This window comes from Callithrix jacchus, chromosome 20 (genome assembly GCF_049354715.1).
Source record: "Callithrix jacchus isolate 240 chromosome 20, calJac240_pri, whole genome shotgun sequence".
NCBI classification, from domain to species: domain Eukaryota; kingdom Metazoa; phylum Chordata; class Mammalia; order Primates; family Cebidae; genus Callithrix; species Callithrix jacchus.
Window position 1 is genome coordinate 8486774 of NC_133521.1, and position 18962 is coordinate 8505735.

At 47.5% G+C, this 18962-nt stretch overlaps 1 protein-coding gene and 1 pseudogene across 3 annotated transcripts in view; one reads left to right on the plus strand and one right to left on the minus strand.

Annotated features, from left to right (window-relative positions):
- Positions 1–1555: 1555 nt before the first annotated feature.
- LOC118149682 (zinc finger protein GLI2 pseudogene) lies at positions 1556–8311 on the minus strand (annotated as a pseudogene).
- A 551-nt stretch (positions 8312–8862) lies between these two features.
- The window catches only part of LOC108589347 (ankyrin repeat domain-containing protein 26), a 92665-nt gene continuing 82565 nt past the window's right edge, over positions 8863–18962 (plus strand). For all 3 annotated transcript variants that reach the window (XR_013530146.1, XM_078357678.1, XM_054248902.2), the window contains exon 1: positions 8863–9286. Coding sequence is in view for 2 of the 3 variants with exons in the window: in XM_078357678.1 (XP_078213804.1) it covers positions 9036–9286 (251 nt within the window). In the remaining variant the exon portion in view is untranslated. The remainder of the gene's footprint in view (positions 9287–18962) is intronic.

Below are 18962 nucleotides of genomic sequence, written 5' to 3' on the forward strand. Positions count from 1 at the left end.
TTCTTATTTAGATGGTCTGGTAAAACAATTAAATGCTTTTTATTTCTTCTCAATCTATTCTTCATATATAAACGTATTTTTTCTATTAATTTGCCTTCTATAAATTATAAGATCACATTAATGGTGACCAGCATTTCATTTTACTAGTTCTCTTTCTTGCTCAGTCTATTTTAATATGTAATATGTATGCTGTATGTTAAATTGTTTTACAACATTTTCAATACTCGACTTTTCCATTGCCATTTTTTCAAAAATAGCTTGACAAGCTCATACTTTCTTTCTGCATTATTTTGGTTTCTTGTTTTTCTATTCTATTGACTTAAACATTTAAAGAGAACTTCAATATCTGAGACTGACGTGCCATATAATTTCTTCTGATGCTTCACCCCGGTAGCTCATCTCCTTGTGTGCAACATGATTTATAATTTAATGCTCACCTATGGGAGACAGCACACTCCGACGCCTGCAGGCCGTTTCTCTTTGTTTATCCCATTTGCCTTGTCAAAAGAGAACAACCCACATGGATCTGCCTTCCCGTCATCAGATGCATCTGGGTAGAGCACTGGCCTCTTTGGTTGATTACTTCTCTGGATCATCACCTTTATGTACTTCCAGTTTTGGGAAGTTTTAAAATCTCCTTTCAGCTATATTAGGCATTCTGGGAATTCTTGTAATTTCTTAGTGATTTGACTTGTCTGCATTAAGTGTTTAAAATATATTATTTATCTGAAAAGCAGAAGTATCTATAGTTGCATATGTTAGTAAAATATTTTACATAGATTTTCTATGATATATGTCACCACCTTATGAGAAATTCCAAGTTTTTTCATTTGAAACACCTCTCCCATCAATAGACCATATTGTAATAATTTGTAGAATGTGATTACTTTTGCACCATTGTTAAATTAATTATATATTATGTACAATACGTCCTTTGTAGGGACATGGATGAACTTGGAAACCATCATTCTCAGCAAACTGACACAAGAACAGAAAATCAAACACTGCGTGTTCTCACTCATAGGTGGATGTTGAACAATGAGAACACATGGATACAGGGAGGGGAACATCACACACTGGGGTGTGTTGGGGGGCGTAGGGGAGGGACTGTGGGGGGTAGGGAGTTGGGAAGGGAAAACATGGGGAGTAATGCCAGATATAGGTGATGGGGATGGAGGCAGCAAGCCACATTGCCATGTATGTACCTATGCAACAATCCTGCATGTTCTGCACATGTACTCCAGAACCTAAAGTGCAATAATATATATATTATATAATATATACAATATATTATATATTTTATTAACATATAATTTATTATTTTATAATATACCATAAAATATAAAATATATAATAATGAATAATATATATTCATATATTATATATAATACATATGTATATATATATGAACTATGTACCCTGGCTGTTACTCTCTATCCATCCCTCCTTCCTCTAGCCCTGGCAATGGCTAATATACTTTCTGTGTTTATGGACTTGCCTCTTCTGGACATGTCATAGAAATGATATCATACAATACATAGTCTTTTGTGTCTTGTTTGCTCTTAGCATACTATTTTCTTTTTTTTTTAAATGAAAAAAATTTTTTTAATGTACAAAAAGACTTATTTACAAGTTGAGTATGTCATCTCAATTCATAGCATACAGAAAAAGCTAAAAATGTTTTGGAGATATAAATTTGGCTGGATGACTCACCTACAGTATATTCAGGGATGTCTTCTGTACAGAATATATACAGGTCGGGACTAGCAAGGAAAATCCTAATGGGAAGGCAGTGAACACCACTGCAGAGCCACGGACCCTTAGCAATGTTCCCTGCCTTTCGCCTGCAGTTGGCCTTGTCTCTGGACAGTTTGATACGCTGGGATGCAAGGGGCCCAGATGATGATGGCCTTGTCCTCAAACTCTCATAAGAAGTTCCTCATTGAGGCCAAGGTCACAGTCAGAGTCACACGCTGAATGGTGCTGCTAGTTTGGCAAGGTTGCCACACATTCCCCATGAGAAGGTTTGGGGAATGTGTGTGTGTGTGTGTGTGTGTGTGTGTGTGTGTGTATGGTGGGGAAGATGCACCAATTCACCCTCCAGTGTGTCCAGGAATGATGTCTCCTGAAGCCAGTTCCAAATTCCATTGCCAGGTGGGTCTTGGTCACACTGACCAGGAAAATTCAATGACCTGAGGATCAGCTCCTCCCCCTTCCACCCCCACCCATACCACCACACATCATCATTCTCTGCCCAGTGACTGCGGGGGCAGAAGGAAGGGAATCTGGAGGACACCAGGCCTGCTCGCTGTGGCTTGGTGGAGAACACCGGGCTGCTGGTGAGTGCTGGGGAGCCTGGGCTGCTGTCAGGCCATGGAGATTTTCGTGGTAAATGGGTGGCCATTGCATTGGAGAAACAGGATTGGGTATACACATGACTTCGTCTTCCTACTGGGAGATCCCCAGGGCGGCCTGAGGCTCTGCCCCAAGTGCACTGTCACCCCTCAAGACCTTTGACGATCCGTAACCCACAGTGGCTCCAGCAGCCCTGAGGTATTTAGAAACAAGTCTTCTTTTCAGGAAGGGCTACATTCTACATGCAAACACTGTAAACACGGTCTGGAAAGGCCAGGGCAGCTTCTGGGCTTGCCGCGAGGAGTACATATTTTCTTTCCTTTTTCTGGTGATACTTAATACTTTATTCATTCATATACACTTGGATGGGCTGCTGGTCCCAAACTTAGCATTATGGGGTAGAAGAGCCAGCTCTACCAAACCTGGACTCGGAATGTACTTCTGAATCATCCAGGTATCATCTGTACTTTTCCTCTATGACAAGGGATGTTGGAGACCTCAAGAGTTAGGCTTCATAGAGGAATTCAGGTGGGACCAGGAATTCCTTTTCCTGCCAAGTAGCAGAAGAAGCTTACATTTTCAGAGTATCCAGTATGGCATTCAGATTCAAACCCAAATGCTCCCTACCCTCTTTCTGCATATCCTTGGAAAGCCTTTGGCCAGAGTAATTCCTCTTTAGTCAAATGTCAGCCATGAGGAAGCCGGAACAGAGTGGTCCCATGCGTATTTAACACTTTTTTGGAAAAAGACAAAATAGCTGGAACCCCTAGGCTCTGGGCAGCGATGACCTTTCTGGGTGCACTCAGCGCCAGGTGCTCGGGGCTCTAGGTCATCATGTTCAGGAACTTGCTCTCCGCGAGGCTGGTGAGCATGGAGCTCATGTCCCCGACAGCCATGTTGCTGATGCCTGCGGGGGGATGGAGGGCAGCCTCAGGGAATTTCGGGGGGTGGTGAGTTGGGAGGAGTTCTGGGAGAGATTGTGGAGGAGGCTGGGGCTCAGAGCACCCGAGAACAAACTCGAGTGATTGCCATCATCCATGATGGCATCAAAGTCAATCTGGGGGGCCTCCAGGAGCTGGGAGTCCACAGTGCTGGACACTTGGTTGACCCTTGGTGAGGGCAAGGGCTGGGGCTGGATGTTGTCCTGGCAGGTCTGTCGCTGTGGTAGCTGGGACCGCGTGACTTGGCAGCCCCCGAGGTTCTCCAGGCCTCCATCCTGTTCGTACATGTGGATCTGGCCATAGTAGTAGAGCATGCTGTGGTCCGGGGGCCTCCCTGAGTCTGGCGGAGGCAGCTGGGGAGGCGCTGACCCCATGGTGCCTATTGCTCCCTTGGGAACAGCCTCTGCTGTCTCCTGACTGGATGGCATGGCAGCCATGGCATGGCCTGTGGCCCTGGCATAGACCAGCTTCTGCTGCACAGCACGTACCCCACGGTGGCGGCCAGCAGGGCTGGGCTCGGGCGGAGGCCGGGGTTGCACTAGGCCAAAGCCTACTGTAGCCACTCCCATTAGGCCTGGCTGGGGCTCCATGAAGCCAGGCTGGTGGGCAGGCAGAAGGCTGGGGACCTGGTGGTAGCCCTCCTGGCTCATGGGGGCTGCCAGGTGATGGCTCTGCTGTGGGTAGCTCTGGACTGGGTGAGGTGGTGGCACTCCAGCCAGGGCTGAATTGAGGACCCCGAGTTCCCTGTGGCAGTTGTCCATCATGATGGGGTCAGGTGCAACTTCCGTCTGCTGTGGGTGTCCCAGCTGGACTGGCTTGGCTGGCATGCTGCTGCAGGATGGGGTGAACTGGCTGAGGGCCCCACTGATGGTGCTAGGGCCCAGCTGGGGGTGGGCTTGGCCATAGCAGGCATGGGGGCTCATAGCGGTAGTCATGCCAGGACACTGGCTGCCTGCCGCTGGCTGTCGCAGCTGCTGCATGTAGTTTACCCTGGGCATGCCCTGGGAAGGGGCTCTGCTGCGGAGCTGAAGGTGTGGCTGCTGCTGTCCAGGCCCCCAGGACTCACCTGTAGGCCTTGTGGACTGTAGCCTGGGTACTGGCCAAAGGCTGGCTTCTGCTGCACCACCGCCAGGTTGCCCTGAGGAACGGGTGAAGGCTTCACCTGGCTGGCCAGGGCGTCCACTGTGCCGGAGCTCACCTCGTTCCACTGCACAGGCATGTTATTTTTGTTCAGGCTGGAGGGTGCCCCAAAGCCCAGCTGGCATCCTCCCAGCACAGGGGCACAGGGACCAATGTTGGAGTCCGCAGCCACCATCCTCCGCTGGCCGTGCAGCCCCGGGCTGGGCAGTTTGGGGTTGTCAGAGAAGCCACTGCTTTCCGTGGGATACACCTGCCGGGCACCTTCATCCAGAGCGCCACTGGCGTGCGCCTTGATACACTGCACCACATCGTCGGGCAGCACAAGGTCGTCCTCCAGCAGCCCCAGGTCGGCCTCCGGTCCCGCGTTGTCGGCTCCTGCCGCCACGGCCTCCATCACCATGTTCTCGCTGATGCTGGGCGGCCGGGGCGAGTAGGTGCTGCGGGCCAGGCCGCCGTCGGTGCTCGGCTGGCTCTGCAGGCGGAGGCCTCATCTGTCGGCACAGGGCGGCAGCGGGCCGGGGTTCACGTTGTGGGCGCTGTGGAAGCGCTGCACCCGCGGCAGGGCCAGGGCATCGGGCCGCCGCACAGGGTCGCTGGCCCGCCTGGCGCCGCCCCCCGGAGCCTCGTGAGGGAAGGCGGGTGCGACTTATGCGTGGCCGTGGCCATAGGTCGGCCCATCGCTGCCATGCCGCGGCCCCAGCGGGCGTGGGCAGCCGGGGGGCAGCGCGCGCTCTGGCGCATCCAGCAGCGCCGACCTGGTCCGCAGGCTCATGCGCTCCAGCCCTGGCAGCGGGGTAGGTGGGGGGCCGCCCGTGGCCGCTGCGTACTTGGCCTGCAGGCTGTAGTGCTGCGCCGGCGTGAGGCTGAGCAGCCCGGAGCCGCCGCTGCACTGGCTGGCCTCGCTCGAGGGCCGCTACGCATCCGTGGAGATGGGATCGTAGGAGTCTGCGGAGGGCGAGGCCTCGCTGGAGCGGCGGCTGGAGAAGTAGGGGGAGATGCCGGAGGAGCGGCGGCTCACGGTGTAGGCCGAGCTGACCGTGCTGGTGGAGCTTTCGCGGCGCTCCTGCAGCTGGCTCAGCATGGTCACCTCGCTGGCGGACAGCTCTGACAGTCGTGGATTGGGCAGCAGGCCCGAGGGCCCGCCGCCCACACTGCCGCTGAAGTTTTCCAGGATGGAGCCACTTCCCGGGAGGGGAGGCAGCTTGGTGTTCCGCGTGTGTGGAGTCGGCCCGGCCCATGAGCAGGAATCCTTGAGTGACTTGAGCTTCTCCTTCTTGAGCTGCTCAAATCCGTGCATGGTGGTCATGCGTTTGCGCAGCTGGAGGCGGAGGGGGCAGCCAGGGCTGAGGTGTCGGCCCCTGGAGGTGTGTCATCCAGCGCCGTCAGGTCTCCCAGGCTCCTGGGCCGGGTCCCCGACATCTCCACGCCACTGTCATTGTTGGGGGCACTGCCCAGGGGAGAGGGCTCGCTGCTGCAGGATGACTGGGCCCCGGGGCTGGACTGACACAGCCTGGAGCTCTCGGTCTTGTTGGCTCTGACGTGCAGGCAGTCCTCCACAGCCTGGCTGGTGCTGCTGGCCTCGGCGCTGTCCTCAGAACCACGGCCGCCAGGCTCGGCGCCGGCCTCACTGTCCCCGTTCTCTTTGAGCAGCGGTGTGCCGAGGTGCACGTCGTTGCGCTGCTTCTTGGTGACGTGGGCGTCTGGGCCGTGGACCGTTTTCACATGCTTCAGGAGAGAGCTGGAGTCTGTGTATCGCTTCGTGCAGCCTGGGATCTTGCAGATGTAGGGTTTCTCGTTGGAGTGGATGCGGTTCTGGTGCTCGGCGCGGTCCGAGGCGTTGGAGAAGGTCTTGTTGCAGCCCTCGTGCTCACACACATATGACTTCTCCCCGGTGTGGGACCGCAGGTGCGTCTTCAGGTTCTCCAGGCGTGAGTAGGCCTTCGAGCAGCCCTCGAACGTGCACTTTTGGGGCTTTTCGCCCGTGTGCCGCCCCTTGTGCACCACCAGCATGTACTGTGCCTTGAAGGGCTTCTGCTCCCGCGTGCAGGCCTGCCAGCAGCACACGAACTCCTTCTTCTCCCCGTGGATGTGCTCGTTGTTGATGTGGTGCACCAGCTGCTCCTGGGTGTCCTACTCCTTGGTGCAGTCTTCCCAGTGGCAGTTGGTCTCATAGATGACCACCTCAGCCTTTTGCTTGCAGTCATTCCTGTCCAGGTCTTCCTTGAGGTCAGCCAGCTGCTCCTGGGAGAGGGGAAGGGCACACCCACATGAGCCGTGTCCGGACACCTGGCCTTGCGTCAATGCCAGAGGGGAGGCCGGCCGCAGGCCCTCAGGCTCGGTCTTGACCTTGCTGCGCTTGCACGACGGGGTTGATGGTGCTGCTCACAGCCGACTCACTGCTCTGCTTGTTCTGGTTGTCACTCAGACAGTTGCTGCTGCTGCTGAGCTGGGTGGGTATGGCATTGACGGAGGTGAGGGCCATGGGCTGCTGAGCCAGGAAGGTGGGTGAGGGCTGGATCAGGGGTGGTGTGTGTCCAAAGGCTGACCCCAGACCCCTCTGCTGGCTCAGAATCTGCTGGTAAGCCACGGGGTTGATGGGGTGAGGGAAAGTGAAGGCTGGGCTGAGGGTGCCCGCCGACAGGTGCCCAAAGGAGCCGCTGGCCGCTGAGCTGCTGCGGGAATTGTTGATGTAGGCCACCAGCGAGTTGGGTGAGGTGCGGATCATCCGCTGAAGGTCCAGGCTGGCGTCTGAGAGTGGAGAGATGGACAGCGTACGCTTGCGGCTCAGGCGGGGCGTCACCCGAGGTTTGGAGAAACGGGACACGTCCACTGGGTTGAGGTAGTCATGGAGATGGGGTGCGCTGGCAGCACCCCCGCTCTGCATCAGCAGGTCCCCATAAGGTGCGGGGTGGCCTGCCATGAGGGTCATCTGGTGGTAATAGTCTGAGGGGGTGGTGCCTGGAGCAGGCAGGCCAAACAGACCCCTCTCCTAAGGTGCTCCTGGGCCACTTCAGCGGTGCTGAGGCCCCTGGCTGCAGAGATCATGGAGAGCGTGGGGCTGCTGTGCACGGAACGGAGGTAGTGCTTCATGTGGGGGTTCACATACAGGTGGGGGGCGTTGAAGGGGGAGTCCCCAGGGCCAGCCGGATGTGGGGAAAGCCGGATCAAGGAGATGTCAGAGATGACAGGGCTGCCGCTCAGGGCGGGGGGCCCGTGCACACCGTGGACAGAATGAGGCTCGTAATGGTACCTTCCCTCCTGGTGTCGCATATCAATGGGTAGGGGCGCATGGAACCGTGGTAAGAGGTGCTGCAGCACTCCTTGGGCAACCACCACTGCTGCCGCTGCGGCCACCACCAGAGGAGAGGCCTTTTTGCCCAGGTCGGGGAAGCCAGCGGCCTCCAGGAGCCCACTTTTGGCTTCTTGCTTCTCAGAGACAGTGGCTGAGGCAGATGTCTCCATCTCAGCCGCTCATCGTCCTGGGCGGTAACCCGAGGGAGACAAAAGTTTGCCTCTAGCACGCAGGTGGCCTCTCGGGCTCCTGGCGGTGGCTGTGGGCCCCCATCCCACCTTGGCTGGCGCGGGGACCCTCGGCGGGCTGCCTAGTGCCGGGGCTCCTGCCGGCCCAGGCGGGGCGGGCCAGGCAGGAGAGGGGACCCAGAGGCTGGCGGGCGCCCCGCAGCCCCTACCGCCGGCGAGAAGGCGGCTCCCCGAGGCTTCGGCGCGCCGCGCGGCCTGCGCTCTTTCCTCCGGCTCCTCCCGCGGTTCTTCGCTTTCCTCCGCTGGAGTCACCGCCGCCGCTGCCCGCTCCTCTTCGAAGTCACATTGATGGGAGTTTGAAAAAAAGTCCGCGGAGCCGTGCTGCCTCGGCTGGCGAGTCAAAATAATATTTTCAAAGCTCGTTCATGTTGCAGCCTGCAGCAGTGCTTCATTGCTTTTTATATTTGGATATTGCATTGTATGCATGGACCACTTTGTTTATTCATTCATCTGTTGATGGACATTTAGATGATTTTCCCTTTTTGGTTATTGTGAATACAGCTGTTATGGTAATTATCATACAGTAATTCCATTTAGCTTTTTGAGGAACTAGGCCTTCCAATTCCAAAATCACAATAATTTTGCAATAATTTAGTTTGATTTGTGTTTTTGTTTATATATGACCATGACTTAGAAAAATGTTCACACAGGACTGGCGCTACAGTAGCTGGAACTTCAGGATGCCTTCCTCCTCAGGGAATGTCCTGAAAATTCTGCCAACTCCCACTGACGTGGAACGGGAAGGCAGAACTGGTGACAAGCTGTCATCGAGGTTTCTGACACGTGGGCCTTGCACACGCACGCTGGGAACCGTTGGCCATCTGTCGGTTGTGCGCACGCGCAGTCACGGAGCTGACAGAGTTGCGCATGCGCGGTTGGGCTTACCGGCTTTGCTTGGCGCGCTTTGGCTGCTTGGCTTCGCCTGTTGCTGGCTCTGACTTTGGAAACAGCGGAGTTTCCTGGTTGGAGGTGTTGGCTGACCAGAGTGGTTTGGTCTCATTGGGCCCTTGAGGCTGTGATAGGTGGAATGGTGCTGAGGTGTCTCTAATAACCTCCGCCATGGAAACGATCTCTGGCTCCCGGAACCAGAAGGGCCGGGGGCCGAGTGGCTTCTTCACCCGCTGGTGGAGGAGCAGCAGGGGTGATGTCGCCAAGCGCGATGGCAGCCCCTTCGCCCAGCGTGGGTACGACATCCGAGGGAAACATCTCGGCAAGCTCCACAGAGCGGCTAGCCGGGGTGACGTCTCTAGGATGCAGCATATCCTTACGCGCGGGAACGTTGACTTGGATGAGAGAGACAAGAAGCAGAGGTGACAGGAGCTGGACTGGAGGCAGGGGCTGGGTTGAGGCGGGGTGTGGGAGAAGGGCCCGCCTCCCGCGGGGAGGGGGGATGCGGCGTGGGGGAGCGAGCCCTCCTGTCCCCGGGGCCCTTGCTTTTCTGCCTCGGCAGGCTCCACAGCACCTGGCATAGGGAAACCTTGGAGAGGTAAATTAAGTCTATATAGCACTTTATCTTGAATGGACACATTTCAAAACATATATTATATATATTTATTTATTTTACTTTGTGTATACTACATCCAGTATTTCTCCCCATGTTATCCCTCCCCACCATCCCCACTTCCCCCCCTCCCTCCCCTAACCCCCCTAACTGCCCCCAGTGTGTGATGCTCTTCTCTCTGAGTCTATGTGTTCTCATTGTTCAACACCCACCTATGAGTGACAACATGTGGTGTTTGGTTTTCTGTTCTTGTGTCAGTTTGCTGAGAATGATGGCTTCCAGATTCATCCAAGTCCCTACAAAGGACACAAACTCACCGTTTTTTATGGCTGCTTAGTATTCCTATTCCATGGTGTATATGTACCACATTGTCTTTGTCAGTCTAGCATTGATGGGCATTTGGGTTGGTTCTAGGGCTTTGCTATTGTATACAGGGCTGCAATGAACATACATGTGCATGTGTCTTTATAGTAGAATGATTTATAGTTCTCTGGGTATATACCCAGTAATGGGATTGCTGGGTCAAATGGAATTTCTGTTTCTAGATCTTTGAGAAATTGCCACACTGTCTTCCACAATGGTTGAACTAATTTACATTCCCACCAACTGTGTAGGTGTGTTCCTATTTCTCCACATCCTCTCTAGCATCTGTTGTCTCCAGATTTTTTAATGATTGCCATTCTAACTGATGTGAGATGGTATCTCAATGTGGCTTTGATTTGCATTTCTCTAATGACCAGTGATGATGAGCATTCTTTTTCATATGTTTCTTGGCCTCATATATGTCTACTTTTGAAAAATGTCTGTTCATATCTTTGCCTACTTTTGAATGGGTTTGTTTTTTTCTTGTAAATCTGTTTTAGTTCTTTGGAGATTCCGGATATAAGTCCTTTGTCAGATGGGAAGAGTGCAAAAATTTTTTCCCATTCTCTTGGTTGCTGATTCACTCTAATGATTGTTTCTTTTGCTGTGCAGAAGCTCTGGAGTTTAATTGGATCCCATTTGTCTATTTTTGCTTTTGTTGCCAATGCTTTTGGTGTTTTAGTCATGAAGTCCTTGCCTATGCCTATGTTCTGAATGGTTTTGCCTAGGTTTTATTCTAGGGTTTTTATGATGTTAGGTCTTATGCTTAAGTCTTTAATCCATCCGGAGTTAATTTTAGTGTAAGGAGTCAGGAAGGGGTGCAGTTTCTGCTTTCCACACATGACTAGCCAGTTTTCCCAACACCATTTATTAAACATGGAGTCTTTCCCCATTGCTTGTTTTTGTCAGGTTTGTCAAAGATCGGATGGTTGTAGATGTGTGGTGTTGCCTCCAAGGCCTCTGTTCTGTTCCATTGGTCTATGTCTCTATTTTGGTACCAGTACTATGCTGTTTTGATTACTGTAGCCTTATACTATAGTGTGAAGTCAGGTAGCATGATGCTTCCAGCTTTGTTCTTTTTGCTTAGAATTGACTTGGCTATGTGGGCTCTCTTTTGGTTCCATATGAAGTTTAAAGTGTTTTTTCCAGTTCCGTGAAGAGGGTCATAGATAGCTTGCTGGGGATGGCGTTAATCTATAGATTACTTTGGGCAGTATGACCATTTTCATGATATTAATTCTTCCTAACCATGAGCATGGAATGTTTTTCCATCTGTTTGTGTCCTTTCTTATTTCGTTGAGCAGTGGTTTCTAGTTCTCCTTGAAGAGGTCCTTTACATCCTTTGTTAGTTATATTCCTAGGTATTTTCTCTTTGTAGCAATTGTGAATGGAAGTTTGCTCTTGATTTGGCTCTCTGTTTGTCTGATATTGGTATACAGGAATGCTTGTGATTTCTGCACATTGATTTTGTATCCTGAGACTTTACTGAAGTTGCTTATCAGTTTGAGAAGATTTTGGGCTGAGATGAGGGGGTCATCTAGATATACAGTCATGTCATCTGCAAATAGTGACACTTTGACTTCCTCCTTTCCTATTTGAATACGCTTTATTTCTTTTTCTTGCCTGATTGCTCTGACTAGAACTTCCAGTTCTATATTGAATAGGAGTGGTGAGAGAGGGCATCCTTGTCTAGTGCCTGATTTCAAAGGGAATTATTCTGGCTTTTGCCCATTCAGTATTATATCGGCTATAGGTTTATCATAAATGGCTTTTTATCGTTTTATGATACATTCCATTGATACCTAGTTTCTTGAGAGTTTTTAGCACTGTTGAATTTTGTCAAAGGCCTTCTCTGCATGTGTTGAGATAATCATGTGGTTTTTGTCTTTTGTTCCGTTTATGTGATGGATTACGTTTACGGGTTTGTGTATGTTGAACCAGCCTCGCATCCCCAGGATGAAGCCTACTTGATCATTATGGATAAGCTTTTTGATGTGCTGTTGCAATCGGTTTGCCAGTATTTTATTGATGATTTTTGCGTTGATTTTCATCATGGATATTTTCTTGAAGTTTTCTTTTTTAGTTGAGTGTCTGCCTGGTTTTGGTATCAGGATGATGTTGGTCTCATAACATGAGTTAGGGAGGATTCCTTCCTTTTGTACTGTTTGATACAGTTTTAGAAGGGATTTACAGTTGTACAGCTCCTCTTTGTACATCTGGTAGAATTCGGCTGTGAACCCATCTGGACCTGGACATTTTTGGCTGGCAGGCCATTGATTGCTGCCTCTACTTCAGCCCTTGTTGTTGGTCTGTTCAGGGTTTCAACTTCCTCCTGGTTTAATATTGGTAGAGTACAAGTGTCCAGGAATCTAACCATTTCTTCCTGGTGTACTGGTTTATGTGCATAGAGTTGTTTGTAGTAATCTCTGATGGTAGTTTGTATTTCTGTGGGATTGGTGGTGATGTCCCCTTTACCTTTTTTTTTTGCATCTATTTGAGTCTTCTTTCTTTTCTTTTTTATTAATCTGGCTAGTGGTCTGTCTATTTTGTTGATCTTTTCAAAAAACAACCTCCTGGATTTATTGATTTTTTTGAAGGGTTTTTTTGTGTCTCTATCTCCTTCAGTTAGGCTCTGATCTTAGTTATTTCTTGTCTTCTGCTAGCTTTTGAGTTTTTTGATCTTCCTCCTTTAGCTCTTTCAATTTTCATGATACGGTGTCAATTTTAGATCTTTCCTTGTTTCTCGTGCGGGCATTTATTGCTATAAATGTTCCTCTTGACATTGCTTTAAAGGTGTCCCAGAGATTCTGGTAAGTTGTGTCTTCATTCTGATTGGTTTTGAAGAACATCTTTATTTCTGCCTTCATTTCATTGTTTATCCAGTTGACACTCAGAAGCAAGTTGTTCAGCTTCCAAGTGTTGGTGTGGGTTTGAGTGTGTATCTTAATCCTGAATTCTAGTCTGATTGCGCTGTGGTCTGATAGACTGTTTGTTATGATTTCCATTCTTCTCCATTTGCTGAGGAGTGGTTTGCTTCCAATGATGTGGTCAATTTTAGAGGAAGTGCAATGTTCTGAGAAAAATGTATATTCTGTGGATTTGGGGTGGAACGTTCTATATATGTCTGTTAGGTCTACTTGGTCCAGCCCTGCATTCAAGTCTTGGATGTTGTTGTTAATTTTCTGTCTCACTGATCTGTCTAATTTTGACAGTGGAGTGTTAAAGTCTCCTACTATTATTGTGTGGGAGTCTAAATCTTGTTTTAGGTCGGTAAGACCTTGCTTTATGTATCTGGGTGCTCCTGTGTTGGGTGCGTATATATTTAGGATAGTTAGCCTTTCTTGTTGGATTGATCCTTTTACCATTAGGTAGTGTCCTTCTTTGTCTCTTTTGATCTTTGTTGGTTTTGAGTCCATTTTATCAGAGATTAAGATTGCAATTCCTGCTATTTTTTTGCTCTCCATTTGCTTGGTAAATCTTTTTCCATCCCTTTATTTTTAACATATGTGTGTCTTTGTATGTGAGATGGGTTTCCTGAATACAGCACACTGATGGGTCTTCAATTTTTGTCCAGTTTGCCAGTCTGTGTCTTGATTGGGGTGTTTAGGCCATTTACATTCAATGTTACCATTGTTATATGTGAATTTGATCCTGCCATTTTGTTACTGGCTGGTTTTCTTTTCCATCAGTTGACTCATTTTCTTCACTGCATTTTTGGTCTTTGCCATTTGGTTTGCTTTTGCAGTGTCTGGTACTTGCTCCTTTCCGTGCTTAGTGTTTCTTTTAGGAGCTCTTGTAGGGCAGGTCTGGTGGTGTCAAAATCTCTCAGTAATTGCTTGTCCATAAAGGATTTTATTTCTCCTTCATTTATGAAGCTTAGTTTTTGCTGGATAAGAAATTCTGGGTTGAAAGTTCTTTTCTTTAAGGATGTTGAATATTGGCCCCCACTCTCTTCTGGCTGTGAGTTTGATTGGCTTCCCTTTGTGGGTAACCCGACCTTTCTCTGTCACTGCCCTTAGCATATTTTCCTTCATTTCAACCGTGGTGAATCTGATGATTATGTGCCTTGGAGTTGCTCTTTTTGAGGAATATCTTTGTGGAGTTCTCTGTATTTCTTGAATTTGAATGTTGGACTGCCTTGCTAGGCTTGGGACGTTCTCCTGGATAATATCCTGAAGGGCGTTTTCCAGCTTGGACTCATTCTCCCCATCATATTCAGGTACACCCATCAAGTATAGATTAGGGCTTTTCACATAATCCCATGTTTCTTGGAGGCTTTGTTCATTTCTTTTCACTCTTTTTTCTGTTGTCTTGCCTTCTCTTTTTATTTCATTGAGTTGATCTTCAATCTCTGATATCCTTTCTTCTGATTGATTGATTCGGCTATTAGAACTTGTTTTTGCTTCATGTACTTCTCATGCTGTGTTTTTCAACTCCATCAAGTCGTTTATGTTCTTCTCTAAGCTGGTTATTCTAGTTAGCATTTCATCTAACCTTTTTTCAAGGTTTTTGGTTTCTCTGCATTGAGTTAGAACGTGTTTCCTTAGCTCAGAAAAGTTTCTTATCCACCTTCTGAAGCCTGTTTCTGTCAATTCATCTTACTCTTTCTCAGTTATGTTGTGTTCCTGTGTTGTTGAGGAGTTATGATCCCTTGAAGGAGAAGAGGTGTTCTGGTCTTCGATGGTTTCATCTTTTTTGTGCTGTTTTTTTCCCATCTTTGTGGATTTACCTGGCTGTGTCGACAGGGAGCTGCTTGATGAGGTCGCTTATCTGCCTGTCGAGGTGCTCTGGGTTTGTGGGGACTCCTTCAGGTTACTAGGGAAGCTTCCTGTGTCTTTTTTGTTTATACTGGGAGATTAGGCCCGCCTCTACTGCTGACCCCTATGCACTGCTGGTTGGTCAAGAACGCTGTCCTGTTGCTATGTAGGCTTCCTGTGTTTTTTGTTAAAACATGTAGCCCAGTCCCACCCCTCTAATGGTGGGTTGTGTCCTTCCTCCACTGGACTAGATCATTCAGAGTTCAGCTCAGACTGTGGCACTGGTTGTGCAACTGGCTAGAGTCAGAGCTTCAGCCCTCTGGAGGGTAGGGTAGGGACCTGCCCAGCTGTACCCAGCCATCTCCCCCTTTTCAGTTTCCTCTCTCTCAGGTCATGGGGTAGGGACCCACTGCGCTGCTCTGTCTGTCCTCCCGCTTATACCTCCCTGTGTCTCCAGGTGAGCAGAGGGGGTGATAGCTCAGTCCACAGGCTCTCCTGGCTGGCTTTTGGGCTTATGTGTCAGTTTAGGTCTGGGCACCAATCTGGGACACCTTCCTGGATTATTATTGAACTCTGCGCTTGTAATTCCCAGTGCTTGACTGGCAAAGATCCCCTGTTCTGTGTATTGCTGAGGCTTTGGGGGAAGTGTTGTATCTTGACCGGAGTGCCAGAGGGGGAGCCTCTGACTTGCTGGTCAGATGCACTTTCTGGGTGAAGCAGCATCCCTCCTTGCCTCACTCTGCCTTGCCTGGACTTTGCTCACTGTAGGACCAGACCCATTGAAATGCCCCTGGTACCTCGGTTGGAGCTAGGAGATCTCAGGATTTCTGCGTCTCTCTCACTGGGTGTTGTGCATCAGAGTTGTGTCTATTTGGCCATCTTGGAGAATACTATATATATATTTTTTGAGATGGAATTTTGCTCTTGTTACCCAGGCTAGAGTGCAGTGGTGCAATCTCGGTTCACTGCCACCTCTGCCTCCAGGGTTCAAGTGATTTTCCTGCCTCAGCCTCCTGAGTAGCTGGGATTACAGGTGCATGCCACCATGCCTGGCTAATTTTTGTATTTCTACTAGAGATAGGGTTTCACCATGTTGGCCAGGCTTGTCTCAAACTCCTGACATCAGATGAGCCTTCTAGAGTGCTAGGACTACAGGTGTGAGCCACCGTGCCTGGCCAACATAATGTTATATACACTATGGACAGATGCATAAGGAGAGCAATAATTCCCAAGATATTTCAACTTCTGGGCTAAAAATTATTCAGATTATATCTAATACTTATTTTTCTATCAATGTACACCTATGTAAATATGTTCTTCACTGAGGAACCTTAGAAGAAACTTTGAAGTGGGAAATGGTTCATGTTCTTGAGTAGGAAGTTTCATTTTTCTCAAGATGTGAGCTCTTTGTGTATCAACTTTACATAAACCAAATAAAAATATCAAAGTTTTAACATTTGAAAGTTAAACTTGTCTGTCTTTTGCTATTGTGATGACATTAAAATTTTTGTTGTGGTGAGGTGAGAATGACTTGCCTTTCTGTATGCAAAATGTGCTATTAGTTTCCACAAATTGTTTATTAATAGCTGAAAAGACAGACAAATGAATGAAGCAGAATAGAAGATCTACAATTGCCCAAACAGTGTGCATAATCCCAGCTCATGCCTGTAATTCCAGCATTTTGGGAGGTCGAGGCAGGTGGATCACTTGAGGTTGGGAGTTTGAGACCCTGACCAACGTAGAGAAACCCCATTTCTACTAATAGTACAAAAATTAGCTGGGCACAGTGGTGCACGCCTGTAAACCCAGCTACTCAGGAGGCTGAGACAGAATTGCTTGAACCCTGGAGGTGGAGGTTGCGGTTAGCCGAGATTGTACCATTGCACTCCAGCCTGGACAAGAGCGAAACTCTGTCTCAAAGAGAAAAAAAGAATTGCCCAAATACATGTAAGCATTTAGAACTTGATAATGGTGACATTTCAGATTAGTAGGAAAAGGTGAATTATTCGTAAATTAAATGCCTGCTGATTGGATAAAACTTAACTAGAGTTTTATGTCACAAAAATAAATTCCTGATGAACTATAGATCAAACATTTTAAATATACAAAATAGGGAAAGTACCAAAAGAAGACACACATGCGTATTTCTACAAATACCTTTTTATGTTGACAAAACCGTCCTAAGAACTTCACAAGCAAGCATTCTAAATAAAGGTTGATTGAGCAAAATAAAACTTAAAACACTCTATATAAGAAAAAAAGACAACCTACTTGCAAAATGTTTACAACATATACATATAATACATCAGATGAAATGTATCTTCATATTACAGATAATTCAAATCAACAAGAAAATAATTCTAAATTTGGGCAAAGTACTTTTTTGCAGATCTATAAGTGACCTATATACATAAGAAAAAATTACTTAATGTTTCTTTCTTTCTTCTTCTTTTTTTTTTTTTTTTGATAAAGATATAGAGACAGGGTTTCACCATGTTGGCCAGGCTGGTCTTGAACTCCTGACCTCAGGTAATCCGCCTGCCTCAGCCTCTCAAAGTGCTGAGATTACAGGCATGAGCCACCACACCCGGCCTGATGTTTCTCGTAAGAGAAGGAATTCATGTTTAAAGAGAAATAAAATACTGTTTCCTATCCACAAAGTTTGTGAGCATGAAGACAGTGGTACTTATATAACTGCTTAAAGTTTAAGTTGCTAATGACTTTTCAAAAAGAGAATTTGGTGGTAAGCACCACATTTAAAAAACATATACGCCCTTTACTTATCAATTCCGTTATGCTGAAATATCTGTAAATAAAGGTACATCCAATTTGTTTTTCTCAGTACTGCTTCAAACCTCAATGTACTAAGAAGAACACATATGGTGGATTTTTGAACTAAATTTCAGTGCATCCATAGGATGGAATAGGAACCGTTGAAGGTGTGACTAGATGCAGACTTATTTTGACATGTGAATATGTACTTTACTATACCAAGTGAGAAAAAAATTGTTTTGATTGTACATACACACATACTATACCCCTGTTTTAGCTGAAAATATGTACCAAATGTGATTACATTTATTTCTGGGCATTTGTACTATAAGTAACTTTTTTTTCTTATCTGTGATTTCTACAATGAGCATGTATAAAAGTTATAGTAAAAGCTTGTTATTAATGAAATAATCTTTGGGAAAGCAGAATATATGAGATTTGCTCAGATAAAAATAATTTCTCACTTTCTATTATTTTTGTGGTTTGGTCTCTTCAGTGAACTTTTAGCCTCTTCTGGAGAAGGGGGAATCCTTTTGTCTGTGCTTAAAGGTTTTATTATGAATACGTTTTTATTATATACATATGTTTTAATTATATATAGATTTACTACATATATGCAAAAATAGATGAAAATTTTAGTTCAGTTATGTTCTTATGAAAATAAAAAATAGCAAATATAAGTGATTATTACTATTGCAAATGTATTGCTTTATTTTCTGGGAGTTTTCATTTAAAATGTTGAACTCCCCAACTGTGTTTTTCCATTTTTTGTTTTTATAAAAAAAGTTCTTTTTGAGGCAGGCTCTCACCCAGGCTGGAGTGCAGTGCCACAATTATGGCTCACTGCAGCCTCAACCTCCTGTGCTCAAGTGATCCTCTCCTCAGCCTCCTGAGGAGCTGGGACTGCCGGTGTGCACCACTATGCCTGGTTAATTTTTGTACTTTTTGTAGAGACAGGGTTTCACCATGTTGTCCAGGCTAGTCTCAAACTCCTGCACCCAAGTAATCCTCCCACCGTGGCCTCCCAAAGAGCTGGAATTACAGACATGAGGCACCATGCACAGCCTCTATTCTTTCAGTTGATTTATTCGTCAAACATAAGCTGAATACCTGTTATGTAGCACACATATATTACCATCTTTCAGGATCCTTTTTTCCTTAAAACTTCATAGTTACCTGCCCAGTTTGAGCAAGCTGCGAGATTTAATATTGGAGTATTAGAACTTAGTCTCAATTGAAACTTTTCCTTCCTCCTTTCAAACAAAAGCACTTCTGAGGGTAGAAAATAGCAAAATAAAACTTTTTTTTTTTTGAGATGGAGTCCCAAACTGGAGTGCAACGGTGTGATCTTGGCTCACTGCAACCTCTGCCTCCTGGTTTCATGTGATTCTCTTGCTTCAGCTTCCAGAGTAGCTGGGATTACAGGCATGTGCCACCATACCTGGCTAAGTTTTGTATTTTTAGTAGAGATGGGATTTTGCCATGTTGGCCAGGCTGGTCTCAAACTCCTGACCTCAGGTGATCCACCCACCTTGGCCTCCCAAAGTGCTGGGGTTATAGGCGTGAGCCACCATGACTGGCTGCAAAATATAA